General features: G+C 39.6%; 1 protein-coding gene across 6 annotated transcripts in view; it reads right to left on the bottom strand.

The window, feature by feature from the left end:
• NUP98 (nucleoporin 98 and 96 precursor) overlaps nucleotides 1-15,949 on the bottom strand; it is a 105,211-nt gene extending 89,262 nt beyond the window's left edge. For 4 of the 6 annotated variants that reach the window (XM_044752230.2, XM_044752227.2, XM_044752228.2 and 1 more), the window contains exons 1-4: nucleotides 15,753-15,932; nucleotides 2,980-3,083; nucleotides 1,350-1,451; nucleotides 1,067-1,243 (exon numbers count right to left, since the gene is read on the bottom strand). In XM_044752230.2, coding sequence (XP_044608165.1) covers nucleotides 1,067-1,243; nucleotides 1,350-1,451; nucleotides 2,980-3,055 — 355 coding nt within the window. In that variant the 5' untranslated portion in view covers nucleotides 3,056-3,083; nucleotides 15,753-15,932. Of the gene's footprint in view, nucleotides 1-1,066; nucleotides 1,244-1,349; nucleotides 1,452-2,979; nucleotides 3,084-15,752 lie in introns of all 6 variants that reach the window. The other 2 variants (XM_044752229.2, XM_044752225.2) reach the window with 1 other exon arrangement.
• Between the last annotated feature and the right edge of the window lie 173 nt (nucleotides 15,950-16,122).

The raw sequence follows: 16,122 nt of genomic DNA on the forward strand, positions 1-16,122 counted from the left end.
ATGTAAAATTTCACTCGGAAAAATAATCTAGAAAAATCAGCAGGCATGTGGCTCTTTTTATAGAAATACACAGATTCTCTGATTACTTTACTTTCCAAAAAGCTGAGTTTTAAAAAATTACGTAAAAGTGAGTTTATCTAAAGAATATATTTTTCAAAATATGAGATACTACTTCTAAAGAAGTTATACATATGGTACCAGAAATGTCAGTAAGCAATAAAAAGTTATTTGCCCATATTTAATATTAAGTGACATCTTAATTACCAAGTTAAGATAAATGTGATTCCTCACTGGCAGTCAAACTGCTATTTCTTTGCAAAAAAACACGTCCTAACATATAGTTTAAAGTAAATTGGCACATCTCTTTTGAATTAGCACTTTAGATCACACTTTATATTGTTGTGGTTAAATATTTCAACATCCCCACAAACAACTTTCCCTTTGTAAAATATTGTTAGCTGGCTAACTTACTCATTCTACAACACTTTTGTGCTGGGAAACGGCATCAACTCACAGAGAACACTTGTTCAATTAGTAGTGGTTGCCTTAAAGTACTGTGTGGAGAAGTATCCCCAGGCCACTTTTGGACTTAAAGAGAAAGAAGCTATCAATTAAAAACATCTGCCATGGACAAGGAATGGAGGAGTAACCATGTCACAGCCAGTAACCGTCATTCTTGCTTTAGTCTCTTCATACTATTTGTGAAACAGGCAAGAAGAAGGTGCCCCTGCAGTACAATACGGCTGACTACACACATTCCTCCTTGAAATTCTCCTAACTTAAGACCTATGACACTACTTTGACCTGGCTTTTCATCCTCTCTCTGGTCATTCTTTACCAGGTGCCACTTCCTTTGCATATCCCTTAAATACTAGTGTTTCTCAGATTCCCATTCTTGGAGAGACCTGTTCAACTTTTCAATACATTTTCAAGTTTTTCTCTCTCCATGTTTTTGCCATCTGGTGGGAAAAGGAAGTGGGTGAACACAGGGAAAAGGAGAAGAGAGAACACACTCAATAAGGAAACTAAACTGTTAGATGCACAAGTCCAATGGTGTCCTACTTACTCCCAAAGCCAGTTGGTTTATTTTGTGCAAAGGCATTGTTTTGGGATGAGAAGAGACTGGTCCCTGTGCTTGCAGTTCCAAACAAGCTATTTGATGTTCCTGTTGATGTGCCAAACCCAAAGCCAGTGCTCGTGGAGGTAGCTGGCTGGCTAAATGAATTGGTACCAAATAATCCTCCTGGGGAGATGAAGAGGGGGAAAAACAATTAGACAGACTGTAGCCATTAAATGAAGTCCTATACCAGCTCCAAACAAACCAACTGTATTCCAAACAAAGCCCCTACCTGGTTTGGTCTGTGAATTTCCAAACAGGCCTCCAGTATTATTGCTAGAACCAAATGCAGATGTTCCAAATGCCCCTCCACTAGTAGTGCCGAAGCCAGTATCTGAAAAAGCAAAATCCAGGGTCATAATAAAATCTAAATCAGGTAACCCAATGAAACGGAAGTTTAACATTTCTTAACATTCTGCATTTGAATAGGACCACTGGTCTAATCTGAAAACTATTTTTCCAAAATTCCATCAGACTACTAATTATAGTTAAAATTAAGCTACAGACATTTTATTTATTGTCCCAGGTAAAGTAAGGAAACAAAGTGAAAAGGTGTGACTTTTCAATAAAAGTTATAGATGTTAATAGGTTTAAAAAAAAAAAAAAAAGAGTGCCACAGTGGGGGCTGGCCTGGCGGCACAGCAGTTAAATTCAAGCACTCCTCTTTGGCAGCCCAGGGTTCACCTGTTCTAATCCCAGGCACGGACCTACAGACTGCTTTGTCAAGCCATGCTGTGGCAGGCGTCCCACATATAAGGTGGAAGAAGATGGGCACAGATGTTAGCTCAGGACCAATCTTCCTCAGCAAAGAGGAAGACTGGTGGTGGACGTTAGCTCAGCACTAATCTTCCTCAGAAAAAAAAGAGTGCCAAGATAACTATGAGCTATAGACAAAAATTAAACTATTAAAATTCTCTCCAGATGCCATACATTCCATAGACCCTGGGATGAATAGTCCTTAATTAGGGGAGCACATCAGAATGATCTGGCAGGCTTTTTCAAAATACACGTTTCAAGTTCCTAGAGAGTCTATAGTTCTATGATGGGAACTCCATACTTGGGGTGGGGGGGAAGTCTCCAAAAGTGACTCTGATGGGCACTCTTGATTAAAAACCAAGGACCTAGATGTATAGAATACTTTAAGAGGTCAGGAGATACTTGAAAAAATTTCCTCTATTATTTTAATTAGTTATGCTTTTTTAAAATCCTCATCAGTTAGACAAAGTTTTTGGGATTTGTATTAAAATAGTCTGTTCAGATGCTCCTCTCCCCCTAAAGAGAGAGGGATGAAAACAAGACTAAGAACATGCTGATTGCTAAAGCTAGGAGATAAGTACATGAGAGTTCATTATACCATTCTTTATACTTCTGTGTAATAACGGTTTCTATATGTAACTAGTGTCACTCACGTACAATACTGGGTGGAAGGGGAAGTGCATCTCAGGAGGGCTGGTGGGGATTAGGAATTTTGACATTTTAACAGTTCCGTTTCTGAATGTCAAATGTTATTCACAGAGCAAATCTCACAGCAATTACTAAATAATTGCATTTCAGACTTCAATATTAAAAAAATCATCTCCTGGTCTGAAAATTAGCAGCAAATTATAACTTTCCACTAAAAGAACCAATTAATAAAAATATCTTAAGTACCTTCTACTGATGATCAGAAAACCATGGAAACTGCAAATTTACTTCTATTTTCACACGAAATTTTAACAAGATCCTATCCTGGTCATTTTTCCAAGAGATTTTGTCACAAAGACCAAAGTATGAACAAAATTCCTATCTAAAGCTACCAGAGTGGATTTGTTCTCAATAAGAATTGCTTCAGATTTCCCCCTCTGTTCTTTTTTAAAACTTACTCTGCCCAAATGTTGAAGTTGTGCCAAAGCCACCTGTGCCACCCCCAAAGGGTGTTCCAAATGACTTATTAAACATCTTCAAAATGAATCTTGGCTTCAGAAAGCTGGAAGGAAGAAAAAATTATCACTTTTTAAAGACCACAGAATGCCATGTAACTGTTTGAGAAAATGTATAATTCTACAAATTCAGTTAGGCCTACTTAATGTTCATCTCATTCAATATCCTAAAACTCTATATGATAAAATAGATCTTGTAAAATCGAGCTGAATTTATACCATAATGTAAGGTTAAACTTCAGATCCTACCAACAACCATTCCTGTAAAACAATGTTTTCTGACTTTTTAAAATCTAAGTCCCATTTCAATAGATTTCAGGCCCACTATCCCAGATTTTGATATTGCCCATCTAGGAGGTTATGGACAATATCCATTAAAAAATTACAATGATATTCTGTTATTCCAACCACCTGAGAAGCTAAAATTTTTGTTAGGGTTTGTTTTCTGTAGTTTGCATTGTAAAAAGTTTTTCTCCCCTATTTTGTTGTATACAAAATGTTGTAATATTAAATGTTCTTCAAATTATGCATGCCCCTCCTCCCATCTCCAAATCCCAGAGATTCTCATGCCCTGACATTCTCTTTGAGATTACTTCCTGACTATTCTTTATGGTCTCCTACTTATCTACCGTCTACTTCTTCTGGGAACACTACAGAAAATGCTGTAAAATCTCCCATCTCACATGAATGCCTCCCCTCCAGTATCCAAAGTATGCATCCAGTCACTTAACGAATTGGATCAGTGTTCTAACAACAAGTACAAAACAGAAGTTTGGTTTTATCCCCCTAGATTTGAATGAAAACAAATTAAAGGTATAGTTTACTCAAAAGTAAATGCTTTCCCCCTCCATATATTTTCCTTAAACTTAAGATATCGGCTACCACTTACCTCCCAGCAAACAAGAAAATAATGAGTAAGTACTTTTAATATAAAAACTCAGAAAATGGCCATGATGCTTACTTGAATTTCTAACAGGTATTGATGATTTTTCTATTATATACACATAACAGAGCAATTTTTTCTTCTGGTAAAATCATGCCTCGTTCATATAACAGAATTAAACACAACATTTTGAAGTGCTTCCCACAATGTTCCAGTGTCCCATTAGCACTTCCAGGTATTCTAACACCCGAAAACAACTTGTAAGACACTGGAAAAGAGTGCCCCTAAATACCTTATGCTTTTATAGAAATCAACACTGTCCCCGAAACTCTCAGCAAAAAAATTTTCAGTTCTTAGTTCTCTATTCCAACATCCAGGAATTTAATAATTCCTTCAATTAAACAAAGCTCACTGAAACCAATAGTTTAAGAGGGCCAGATCAGAATTAGCCAGTAAGCTTTTCAAAATACAACCCCCAGACCCCATTCTAGAAATAAGGAACCAAAATGTCCAGGGTTGGGATGTAGATATTTGTAGTTTGAAAGGCTCAAGTTACTCTAATGCATTCCCTTGGAACTAGAGGCTATATTTCATTTAATCATCATCTCTTTCAGTAAAGAGATCTGCTTGAAGTTTCCTGCCTTCCCAATTTATCAGGTGTCACGATATGACAGATTGGGCCTTTACCGTATTAACAGGCGACTCTCTTTCCAGGGGAAATATTCTTGGAAGTACCTAGCAGAAGTCTAGACTTCTATAGGTCTATTTGCTTTTCAACAGTTCATTCAGAATTGCTAAGTGTGTTAGGGGTTAGATGTCTGGACCAACTCATTTTGACTGCCATCTCTCTCATACTGCTGTCTTGGGTCACAGGCCCTTCTAGATCCACTTTCTTCTATCTGTTGACTAAATATTTTGACCCATCATCAGTAAGGCAAAAGCTATGAGTTGTAATACACTTATCATGCTAAATTTGCCTCCCATTTTTTTAATTCACCCCCATGAACAGCAATCTGTTCATGTAAATCTGACCTCTTCTACAGAGCAGACATGTCAGGTTTCAAAAGCTGAGTAATACAGTTTTTTCTGTGAAACTTGTCCTTCTGTAGAAGATTTTAGTGTTAATTTGGGTTTCAGTGGTACTAGGTTCTATAGACCAAATCCATAGCTTCTAACAATCAAAATTCGATTTTTTGTTTTGTTTTGTTTTGTTTTTTTTGGAGGAAGATTAGCCCTCAGCTAACTACTGCCAGTCCTCCTCTTTTTGCTGAGGAAGCCTGGCTCTGAGCTAACATCCGTGCCCATCTTCCTCTAGTTTATACGTGGGACGCCTACCACAGCATGGCTGCCAAGCAGTGCCATGTCCGCACCCGGGATCCGAACCAGCGAACCCCGGGCCGCCGAGAAGCGGAACGTGCGAACTTAACCGCTGCGCCACCAGGCCGGCCCCTCAAAATTCGATTTTTAATACTCTTATTCTAACATAGAAATCTAGCATCACACATACATTTCACAAACGGATTTTAGTAATAAAATATCCTGGGAAACATCTCACAGTTTATAAGCTCTTACATATTATCTCAACAACCCTAAAAGGATGGTATTAAGCATCAACACCTGTATTTTAGAGATGAGAAAATAGGATCAGGTGTTTAGCAAGTTTCCCAAGGTCAAGGAAGTGCTAAGTGGTAGAGTCCCAGTTTAACCTATCTTCTGGCTTCCCATGGACGTCCTCAATCTTACGACCACAGACACTAGGCAACGAGCAAAAATATGTGTAGTATTAAGGAAATCCATCTGTTCCAGACCCAAGAACAAGGGACAATGCAGGGACCAAATCCAATTTAGACTACTGGAAAAAAAGCTTCTCACTCAAGCTCAGCCTATCTTTTTGGTTCTGACAAGGATGAGCTTGGCTTAGTCTCAAGCCTGATCAAACTGCCATTCTAAGTGTTTTAAAAAAAATTATTACCATGGAAGCAAACCAAGATTTGGGAAACAGCTTCATGATTTTTATCATGATTGCTAGAATTCAAAGAATGGCTAATACATTTAACTCTTTGCTCTTCAAACAAATCATTCATTTTCCTGACTGTGCTATGAAATGTCACTGACTCAAAAGAAAAATGCCACCCCTCTACTTTTGCCCCTACCAATCAACCTACTAATTCAGTCTTTTCAAAACCTAGCTCAAAAGCCATCTCTTCCCTAAGTCCCTTTAGAAATTAATCAGTCATTCCTCTGGGCTTCCACAGCACATTATGATTTGTTTACATGTATCTATCTTGACTCTGACTCTCTACAGTGGATGCTGTGATAACACTAACAACACAGATCTCCCTTTAGGACTGAACGATTTGTTGTCCCAGCTGCTGAAAAGTACTGCAAAAAGATAGCCCTCAGCTGTTGGTGCTCTTCAAAACTGCCTCCACTGGGAAGTGGTGCCTCACCGCAAGTCATATCCTCTTCCTAGGATAGCCCATATCCAAAAGCCAGGCCCCTTTGCTCCAACTTAGCATAACTCTAAAGGGTGATCCCAGCCTCATACTCTGGATGGATTGGCTGAGGCCTTCCTTAAGATAATATCACAACTCAATTTCTCCCTCAGCCCGTTCCTGCTTCCGTCTCTTCTCTCCCACAGGTGGTGATCCCGATAGCCCTCTAATAAAACTCATGCAGAACTATCTCCAATTCAGAGTCTGCTTCCCAAAGAAGTAACCTCTAAATCCCCTCTCCTATTACACTCCTCAACACTCTCCTAATACACAATGAACTTTCCAGGGTAGAGAAAGCATCATTTGTTTACTATCCTAAAACCTAACAAAGCGTCTCAAACTTAATGACAATCAACAATAATTTGTTTTTTAAACACAGACTAAATGATCAAGTTACTTGAGAAGTAACTTCTAACTTAAAAATAAAACTATGCTAGGGGCCAGCCCCATGGTCGAGTGGTTAAGTTCATGTGCTCTGCTTTAGTGGCCCAGGGTTTCGCCGGTTCGGATCCTTGGCAAGGACATGGCACCGCTCATCAAGCCATGCTGAGGCAGCATCCCACATAGCACAACCAGAGGGACCTACAACTAGAATATACAACTATGTACTGGGGGACTTTGGGGAGAAGAAGAAGGGGGGAAAAGAAATTGGCAACAGATGTTAGCTCAGGTGCCAAGCTAATAAATAAAACTATGCTAGATTAATTCTCACAACAAAAGGAAGCCATGAACAGGAAGATTCTTGGCAGATTTACCATCTACTTCAGACGGTACAAAAACAAAGAGATCACAAAATGGTTGTATACAACCAGCAGACACTTCTTTCTTTGGCCTGTTACATATATATGGTATACTATATACATACACATGTACGTAGAAATGTTTACGTATATATTGTCTTAAACTAGCTGATAACATTTAAAATAGGTATGTCAGAAAAATAGGTTTTTGGCTTCTCATGAAAAAAGTTTTAAGCAAACTAGGACTGCTATCACTTCATAGCAGTAACAGTCTGGAACTCAGTAGCAACTGTCCCCTTTGGTCAGAGCCATGTACTCTCCAAGGCACCACAAGACCCACCCAGTATCATTTCCATCAGCTGCCTGGCCCCAAAAGGTTTTGAGTTTGTACTTTCTGAAACAATCAGATAAAGGACCCACAGGTTAAAAACTTAAAGAGCATATATGTGCCAAGATCACAACAGGAAGTCAAAATTAGGTCAGGAAATGTGAGGAAAAATTCCCAGAGATTTAGAATATGAACAGGGCCTTGAGGGACTAAAAACAGAAGAGAGGGAAAGAGTACAAGGTAAGTAAGGTACATAGGTAAGAATGGGTATTTGTGTACCTATCCTATCTGTCCTTATATCTCAACACCAAGCCCAGTTTCCCTCATATGTTAAGTATATAATAAATGTACTTAACAGTTTATTATGTAGTAATGTCATTAACTTTAAATTACCCAACTAAAGGAGTAAATCAGAGCACTCTGCTAAGTATGTTTCCAGGATATGGTATCAAGAATAAGGTACCACCAGAACATCTGGACAAAGTTACCCTATGAGTTATTTCAAGTAAAAGATGTTTAATGAAATAAAGTAAGTTGCAAAAAGATACAATTGGCAGATTCTTTATGTAAAATAGAAAAGACAATACACTGTTATTTATGGGTAAATATATACATAGTAAAAGTAAAGAAAGAGACTAGAAAAATACATAAAAGTGGTGCCTCTGGAGAAAGGAAGGAAATAAGACGGGGCAGAGAATTCAGAGGACTCTCTATGAACAACGACAACAATTCAGAGGATGCAGATATTTCCAACTAACACCATTTTTCCATTAAAAAAAAAAATTAGAAAGTCCATTCAAAAAAGAGAAGGAAGTGGGGCTGGCCCCGTGGCCGAGTGGTTAAGTTCGCGCGCTCCGCTGCAGGCGGCCCAGTGTTTCGTTGGTTCGAATCCTGGGCGCGGACATGGCACTGCTCATCAGACCACGCTGAGGCAGCGTCCCACATGCCACAACTAGAAGGACCCACAATGAAGAAGATACAACTATGTACCAGGGGCTTTGGGGAGAAAAAGGAAAAAATAAAATCTTTAAAAAAAAAAAGAGAAGGAAGTAATCCTAGAGATTGAAATGTGTGGAACTTCTACGTCCATTCAAGTTTAAACTCATATCACACATTCGAGTCTTTCTCCTTTCAAACATATTAACCTGGTGCAAACCGAAACTCTCCTAGAATAAATAACACCAGCTTACAGTTGCATTCTTACTATGTCTCAGGCACTGCTCCAAGAACTTTTTATGAATTATCTCACATAAACCTCCCAAGAATCCAATGAGGTAGGTATTTTTTATCCCTATTTTACAAATGGTGAAATTGAGGCACAAGAAGTAACTTGTGCCTAAGATCATAAAGCTATTATTGACTCTAGAAGCTGTGTTCCTAGAGTCTAGACCTCCTAGAGAAAGAACACGGACAACTAAAGAGAAATGGCTTTGCATTCACTATAAATAGGGAAACTATTAAACCAAAATTTGTCAGTATTAATCCAGCACTATCAGGGGAAAGAGACACTTCTCTGGCAAACACGGGAGTTCTAGTTGCCAGAAAGGTAATCTCTCCTACGGACTGACAATTTATAAGGCATCTCCACGCCCTAGATGAACTTTCCGGCAAAGATTAACCACTTCTGTTATGGATGGACTTACTTCTACTCATTGCAATTTTTTTTGTATAAGATATATTTAGAAAGAAAAAACAAAAATGAAATAGTGCAATACAGAAAGAGACAATGCCCTTAAATTTACTCTGCTCTCTATGCTCAATCTTCTTATTAATAATTCAGACAGTCAGATATAAGAAAGAGGTAGCTTTAATAACAGACACCAGTAATCCAGTATTCCCCTACTGTCTGAACTGAAGCTCAACAAACTGATGTCCTGTTTTACACTTCCAACCTTTGTGAGCTTTGTGAACTCTGGGCGCAATGACAAAACAGTTCTCTTCCAGAGAAGTGTTGGACAGACCCCGAAATATGGTAACAACCAAGTGACTACCAATGACTAAGCAAGCTTGCTGATCTCTGACAAAAGAAAGTTACACAAATGAGAAGTAATTTTCTTTCTACTTCACTGAGTTCCTTTGTATCAAACTCAGTAAAGAGCAAAAACAATAAATATTTGCTAGATGAACGGAGGAGTTTAGTACTGTCCAGTTTACAAAGTACTTTTTCAAATATTCTCTCATCTAATCTTCACATAAGTACTAGAAAAGGCAGGAATTATCATCTGCAGTTAAACTGAATGGAAAAATGCTGATTTTTGCCTTGGATGGGAGCAGAGTGATGGAAGAATTACACAGAATTCCAGGAACAAGAGATTAACCTAGTCTTAATCACTTAATATCACATCCCAGCAAAACTATCTTCTACCATCTTAATTGTTTTACAGTATCCTTCCTATGATCACTCTTCAGATCTAGCCATTCCCTTTGTTAGAACATTCACTTTCCTCTCCAAAAATTATGCCCCCTTTTCTTTCTAAAAATTGCTGCTCAAGCCTCACCTGCTTCACCAGACTGCCTCAGAATAGACCCTTCAGGCTCTTATCAGTATACACTTCCCCTTCCCCTCCCCCTTTCCAACCCCTATTACATAAACTAATGCCTCCCAGCTGGTTTTGGTTATGCAATATATTTGCTGTTAGACCTGCTACTTGAGTGTATGAGCTGTTTGCTGCTCTAGCAAAAAGCATCTTGATTTTGCTCAATATCTTCCATTAGGAATATCTTCCAATATCTTACATTAATTTAAAATAATCCATAGTATCTAACATGGTTCCTTCCTCACAGTGCTCACGTTCTTTCATCTCCTTAATATAACTCTCATTTTACAAACAGAAGTAGTGAAAAGGTATGTGAGCTTTGGAGTGAGACAAATCTGTATTTAAAACTCTCTGCCACATACTGTATCTGCGATTCTCTATAAATCTAAAATTAAGCCAAACCAAAAAGTTGAAAAGGAATAAAAAACCTCTGCCACTTGCTACTGTGTAACTGTAATTAAGTCATGATATTCAACCTCTTAGACTTCAATTTCTACATCTGAACAATAGAAATTATATAGCCTACACGAAAGGACTGTTAGGACAACAAAGTTGCTTCAAACCAGAGCTCCTCAAAAGAAGTTTTTATTTAGTTTTTCAACAAACATTTTACAATATTTTAAATTAGAAAAATGTAATAATTTCTTCTCACTCTAAACCTTAGTTAATCAATGCCTGGCTAGAACTCCACACATAACATGATTTATTTCCCAACAATGCAGTGTCATCTACTAACCATCTCACACAACCATAAAGCACCACTGCAAACAGAAACAACCACTCCCCCCTATACACACATACACAATTACCGAGTCACTCTGATCACTCATTCTCTTTTGCTCATCTCACATCCCTAGCCTCATTCCCAACTACTCACCTTTTTTACTTACAAATTCATTTGCTTATTCCTTAAAAAGCTTATTCCAAGAAGAAGGGTTAGGTGTGCAGATACCAGTAATCTTTGTGTCAAAGAAGCACATGGAACTAAGACTACACAAAGGTGTGAAGTGACGAATGACTGCAATATGTATTTATGGAGGATGAACTGTTCCCTTCCTGAAAAGACTGTCCTAATTCAGGTACTCAATTCTTTCCCCTTTGATCAGTGGTTTTCAAATATTTTTAGCTATGGAACCCAATACATAAAACAAACATAAGCAGAAGCTGCTCTGGCTGAAGTAAAGTGGGGTGGGTACAGTAGAATCTACCAGTTGAGCCCTTTCAAAGAAGTTTAGGGCTGTAAAAACCAGTGTGAAAAATCACTGTCCTAGATTAGTGGTTCTCCAAGTGTGGGTCAAAGGTCTCTAGGAGTCCCCAAGACCTCTTTCAGAAGGTCCATAAAGTCAAAACTATTTTCAAAAGAATACTAAGACATTATCTGCCTTTTTTTTTTTTTTTTACTATGCTGACCTTTGCATTGAGGTACAAAAAGCAAAGGTGTATAAAACTGCTGTAATCTGAACACGAATCAAGACAATGGCCCCAAACTGTACTGTCATTGAATTCTTTACTGCCTGCCACCCACTTACAGTATGAAAAAAAACCCAAACCCACTTCATTTGAATGTCCTTGATGAAGAGTAAAAATTGTTGATTGTATTAATTCTCAACATTTCAGTACACACCTTTTTAATATGTGGTTAGTAAAAATGTGATTATTCTCTGGAATAAAATGAGAGTACTCAAAAGCACACATGCATATTGAAATACAAGAGGTGTTTCAAAGTAAAACACTTGTGTAATTACTTTTCAGTAGAAAGCTAAAACAGCTGAATTTTTCATTGAACGCCATTTTTATTTCAAAGAATGAATGACAAACTATGGTTATTCAGATCTGAAGTGAAAATGAGAATTCTGAAAACTTGTGTCCATCACTATGAGGCTGTCAGTTTCCCAATCCTTAAAAAGACTTATCTGATGAGATAGGTGGAAATATTAACAACTGTATAATTAAATCTGTCCACATTTGGAAGAGCTGCATACCTCAGTGAACCAATGATTTCTAAATAACCAATGTATGATGTCATAAAATCATGCATGGGTAAATATCCATTCAAAGTCCAAGAACCAAGAGTACAAAAGTAAATCATATGGTTTCAGGTTCCATACTGCAACAAACCTTTAAAAAGGTTTGAGTGTAGTGTCAAAGAATACCTACAATTATTTGAAATGAAAAGGTTATTAAAACACTCCTCCCTTTTCCAACTACATATCCATATGAGGTTGGATTTTCTTCACATACTTCAACCAAAACATTCTATCAACTGTCTGAATGCAAAAGAAGATCTACACATCCAGTGGTCTTCTATTAAGCGAGACATTAAAGAGATTTGCAAAAATGTAAAATATTGCCACCCCTGTGACTAAATTTTTTAGTAATTTTTCATAACATTGTTATGTTAACACGTGAGTTTTTTTTTTAAATCAATAACCCTTTTAAAAAATTTGTTTTAATTTCTAGTACAGTAAATACCAGTAGATACAACCCACATAAATGAAAGCTATTTGGAATCTTCAATAATTTTTAAAGTATAAAGTAGTCTAGAGACCACAAACTTTGAGAACTGCTATCCTAGACTACTGCCATAGCCTCCTTCTAATTCGTCTACCTAACTCCAGTTTCACATTTTCCAATCTACCCTACTACCCACCAGCTTAAACTCACTCTTAGTATCAGACTTAGCTAGAGCTTTATTTTAAGAAACAATTTTTACTTCTCTACTAAAAAAGTTCAACTGCTTCACATTACACTGAATTAGGTACAAACTCTTCAATATGGCAAATAATTGTCAGTATTTATTAAATTCTCAGTGTTAGTACAATGGGACAAAACCCCTGGATCGATGCATATTTGTGTGGCATTAAGTACTGTGTATCAGTGAAATGAAAAGACAATGGAATTACACAGCATCCCACTTAATTACATCAATTCAACTACAAGCTCTTTTGCCCTCTTCCACAAAAATAGAGATAAATATTGCTTTATTTACCCAACGGCCTATCCCTTTTCAAACAAGACCTTGATTTCTTCTATCCCAGAGAACAGGAGGCTACTACATAAATAAAAGTAGAAACTAAAGAAAATAACTCTAGGACTCTTTTCAGCTCCAGAAATCAGATTTCAACAATTTAAGGGTTTTTCAAGGACAATGTTAACAAAATAAAGGTATGATTTTACTGAAATATTGAGAATGTTGCCTCTAGAACAGTGACCTCAAGCCGGGGCGATTCTGCCTCCCAGGGAACATTTGATAGTGTCTGGAGACCTTCTTGATTGGGGGGATGGCGGGGGGCGGGGGGGGGCATTAACAGGGTGTTATGGTATCTAACGGGTAGAGGCTTGGAATGCTGCTATACATCCTACAAAACACAAGACAACTCCCCTACACTAAAGAATTATTTGGCCCAAAATGTCAATAGTGCCGAGGCTGAGAAACTCTGCTCTACAGACGTACTGTGCCAAATACTTAGGCTCAATTTCAAATGCAAAGAATACACCAAATTCTCAGGAAACATTGTCTACACACCTTGCCTCTAACACCTACTGTTAAATCTCTAAATTTCTTAGTCCTCTAACCTTTCAACAAATTGCATAATTATGAATGTGCTCTTTATTGGAAATTAAACATCAGAACTACTACTCTTTACTTCCTAGGTTAACTGACACCATAAAAATAATATCACAATAAAATAGTATAACTTTTTTCAAGCTGTGAATTTGGTTCCCTAAAAGTTCTACTTGCTCTCAGCTATCTAGGAGCTAGCGGACATGAATAAAGTCAGGCACCAACGTATTATGTAATATACGAACGGTATGGGTCCTCTATCTGGGCCCTATATTCAGGAGCACACAAATGCCCAGACTCTTTATTGACTATTTTTAGGTTTAACTCCCCCATATTTGTTTATTTGTTCACGCAAACATGCTTACTGAGGGTCTACCATGTGCCAAGCAACATGAATACAAAGATAAGACAAAAATATTTTACCAGTCTAAAAAACAGACAAACAGCTAAAATACAAAATGACTTGTACTATAAATAGATGTATCAAATAAGTGTTATGGAAGCTTGCAGGGGAGGGAATGCCAGAAAAGGCTTCTCAGAAGAGGGTGATGCTTGAACTGAGAAAATGTCACCGTAAATATACCCTGTTCACGTCTTAGTATTTAGACTCCAGTTTTCTTCCGTTCTTACACACTGTTTTCCAGTTTTTGCTTGGTCATCTAAACAAGAGCAAAGTGACGATCTGACTGACGTGAATGGACCAAAGTGGCAACTAATTCGATTTCATCAAATGTTAATAAAGAGACAAAAAACAATTCTATCAAAGTATTTCCCAGTACCTCCGTTCTGTCCAAACTTCAGTTTTATTTTTTTAATATCCTAACTTCTGCCACTAAGTAAACATACCATCTGTCACTCAGTTAACAAGAGTTTTTCTCTGAATTTACAAGACTGTCACTGGGAATAGAGCACTGCTCTTTCTTTTTTTCTGCCAAAATTTCTTTTCTTCTTCCAAAATGGAGTTTAATTTTCTCATCTTACTCTACTACAATACTTGGAATTCTGTACCAGAGAGGAGCCACGAGTTCCAAAGTACAAGAACTACATAAGTGCTGCCTACTTTTCTGAGTCCCGTCTGTATTTCCCGCTTTCTATTTCAATACTGTTGTGGGTCACCAACTGGACTCTCTCTTCTGAGTCACGAGGAGTTGACACAAACAAAAATTTTAGATTTGGAACAGGAAACTAGCCGATGACGTAGTTTGGTCGACTCGTTGCTAATACATAACATCACTGACAATTCTTTGACCAACTTTTAGGTTTAGGTCTCATGACCTAGGTCGGGGTACCACCGATGAAGCTTCTGCCTTACCATGAACAAAGCTGGTAGCTACTAAATCTCAAAAGCAACTGAAGACTATGTCTGCTTCTAACCACCAAATGCCCCCGCCGCCCCATCCAACCCCCCAAAGGGAACCTTCAGCGAGGGGAGCCTGGAGCACTCAGGGAGGGTGGTGTAGTAAAAAAATTTCTGAACTGTGTCAGATCTGGCATTGGCTAAACCAGTCCCTTCCCTTAGGCCTCGATTTCTCCATCTATAAAACTTGCACGTGATGTAGGGTAGGGGGATTGGCTTCATTTCTAAGGTCCTTATGGCTATAGTAATCCAGAAAGCCCATCTAGCTTCACACGGAACACGTGGGAGAACACAAAACAACCTTCTACTCCACCAAACTGACCTAACTCTCGGGCATTGTTTTAAAAAGCTAACAAACTCCCGACCCACCCGCCCTAACCCTCAGGCTGCAAATTTCCCCCGTGCAAAGACCAAGGCCAATAAAGCCCATGCCGCAAGACAGTCAAGAGGTGCTGGGGGGGGCCGTATTCAGGGTCTTCAGGCGCTGCCCCCCACAGGGCCCGGCCCACCTAACCACTGCCGGGCAAATGAATGAGTACAACCAGAGAGAGGGGCGCTCCCTCAGCGCAGGCTGCACCAGCAGACCCCCGGGCCCAGACGCCCCCTATACCCATTCCCCGCCAGCGCCCGAAGAGCCAGGCCTCGGGGCCGCAGAGTCGCGGGCCCAGCCCTCTCCCTCAGGGCAGAATGTGCGCGCGGGGCACGAGACTTCCGCGCGGAAAGGGCCTGGGACGCCCCGCGCAGCCGCCCGCCCTGAGGGGAGGAGGAGCCTGCCGATCACCGGCCGCCACCGTCCCGGCTCCCGACTTACCGCGGTCCGGGGGGAGGGGGAGGGGAAGTGTCAGGAGTGAGGGCCTAAGCCCGTCCGCCACCCGCCGCTCAGAGAGCAGCGCGCGGCCGCCACGAAACCGTCGCCGCCGCCACCAGCACCGACACCTACCGCCGCTTCGGGCGCAGCGCGCAGAGGGCCCGACTGCGTCACACGCCGCCTGCCGTCAGAGGCTCGCTGCGGGCGCTCCGCCCTCGCTGTCTGCGCATTGGCGGATGCCGCCGCCACTCTAGGCCCGCCCTGTTACTCATTGGGCACGAGTCTTTTGAACGCGAACGTGGGGGTGGTCTTCGGGAGAAGGGGCGAGGAGGAAGAGGAGGGACCGCAGGAGTTAGGGAGAGGAAAGGGGAGG

This window comes from Equus asinus, chromosome 20 (genome assembly GCF_041296235.1).
Source record: "Equus asinus isolate D_3611 breed Donkey chromosome 20, EquAss-T2T_v2, whole genome shotgun sequence".
NCBI lineage: Eukaryota > Metazoa > Chordata > Mammalia > Perissodactyla > Equidae > Equus > Equus asinus.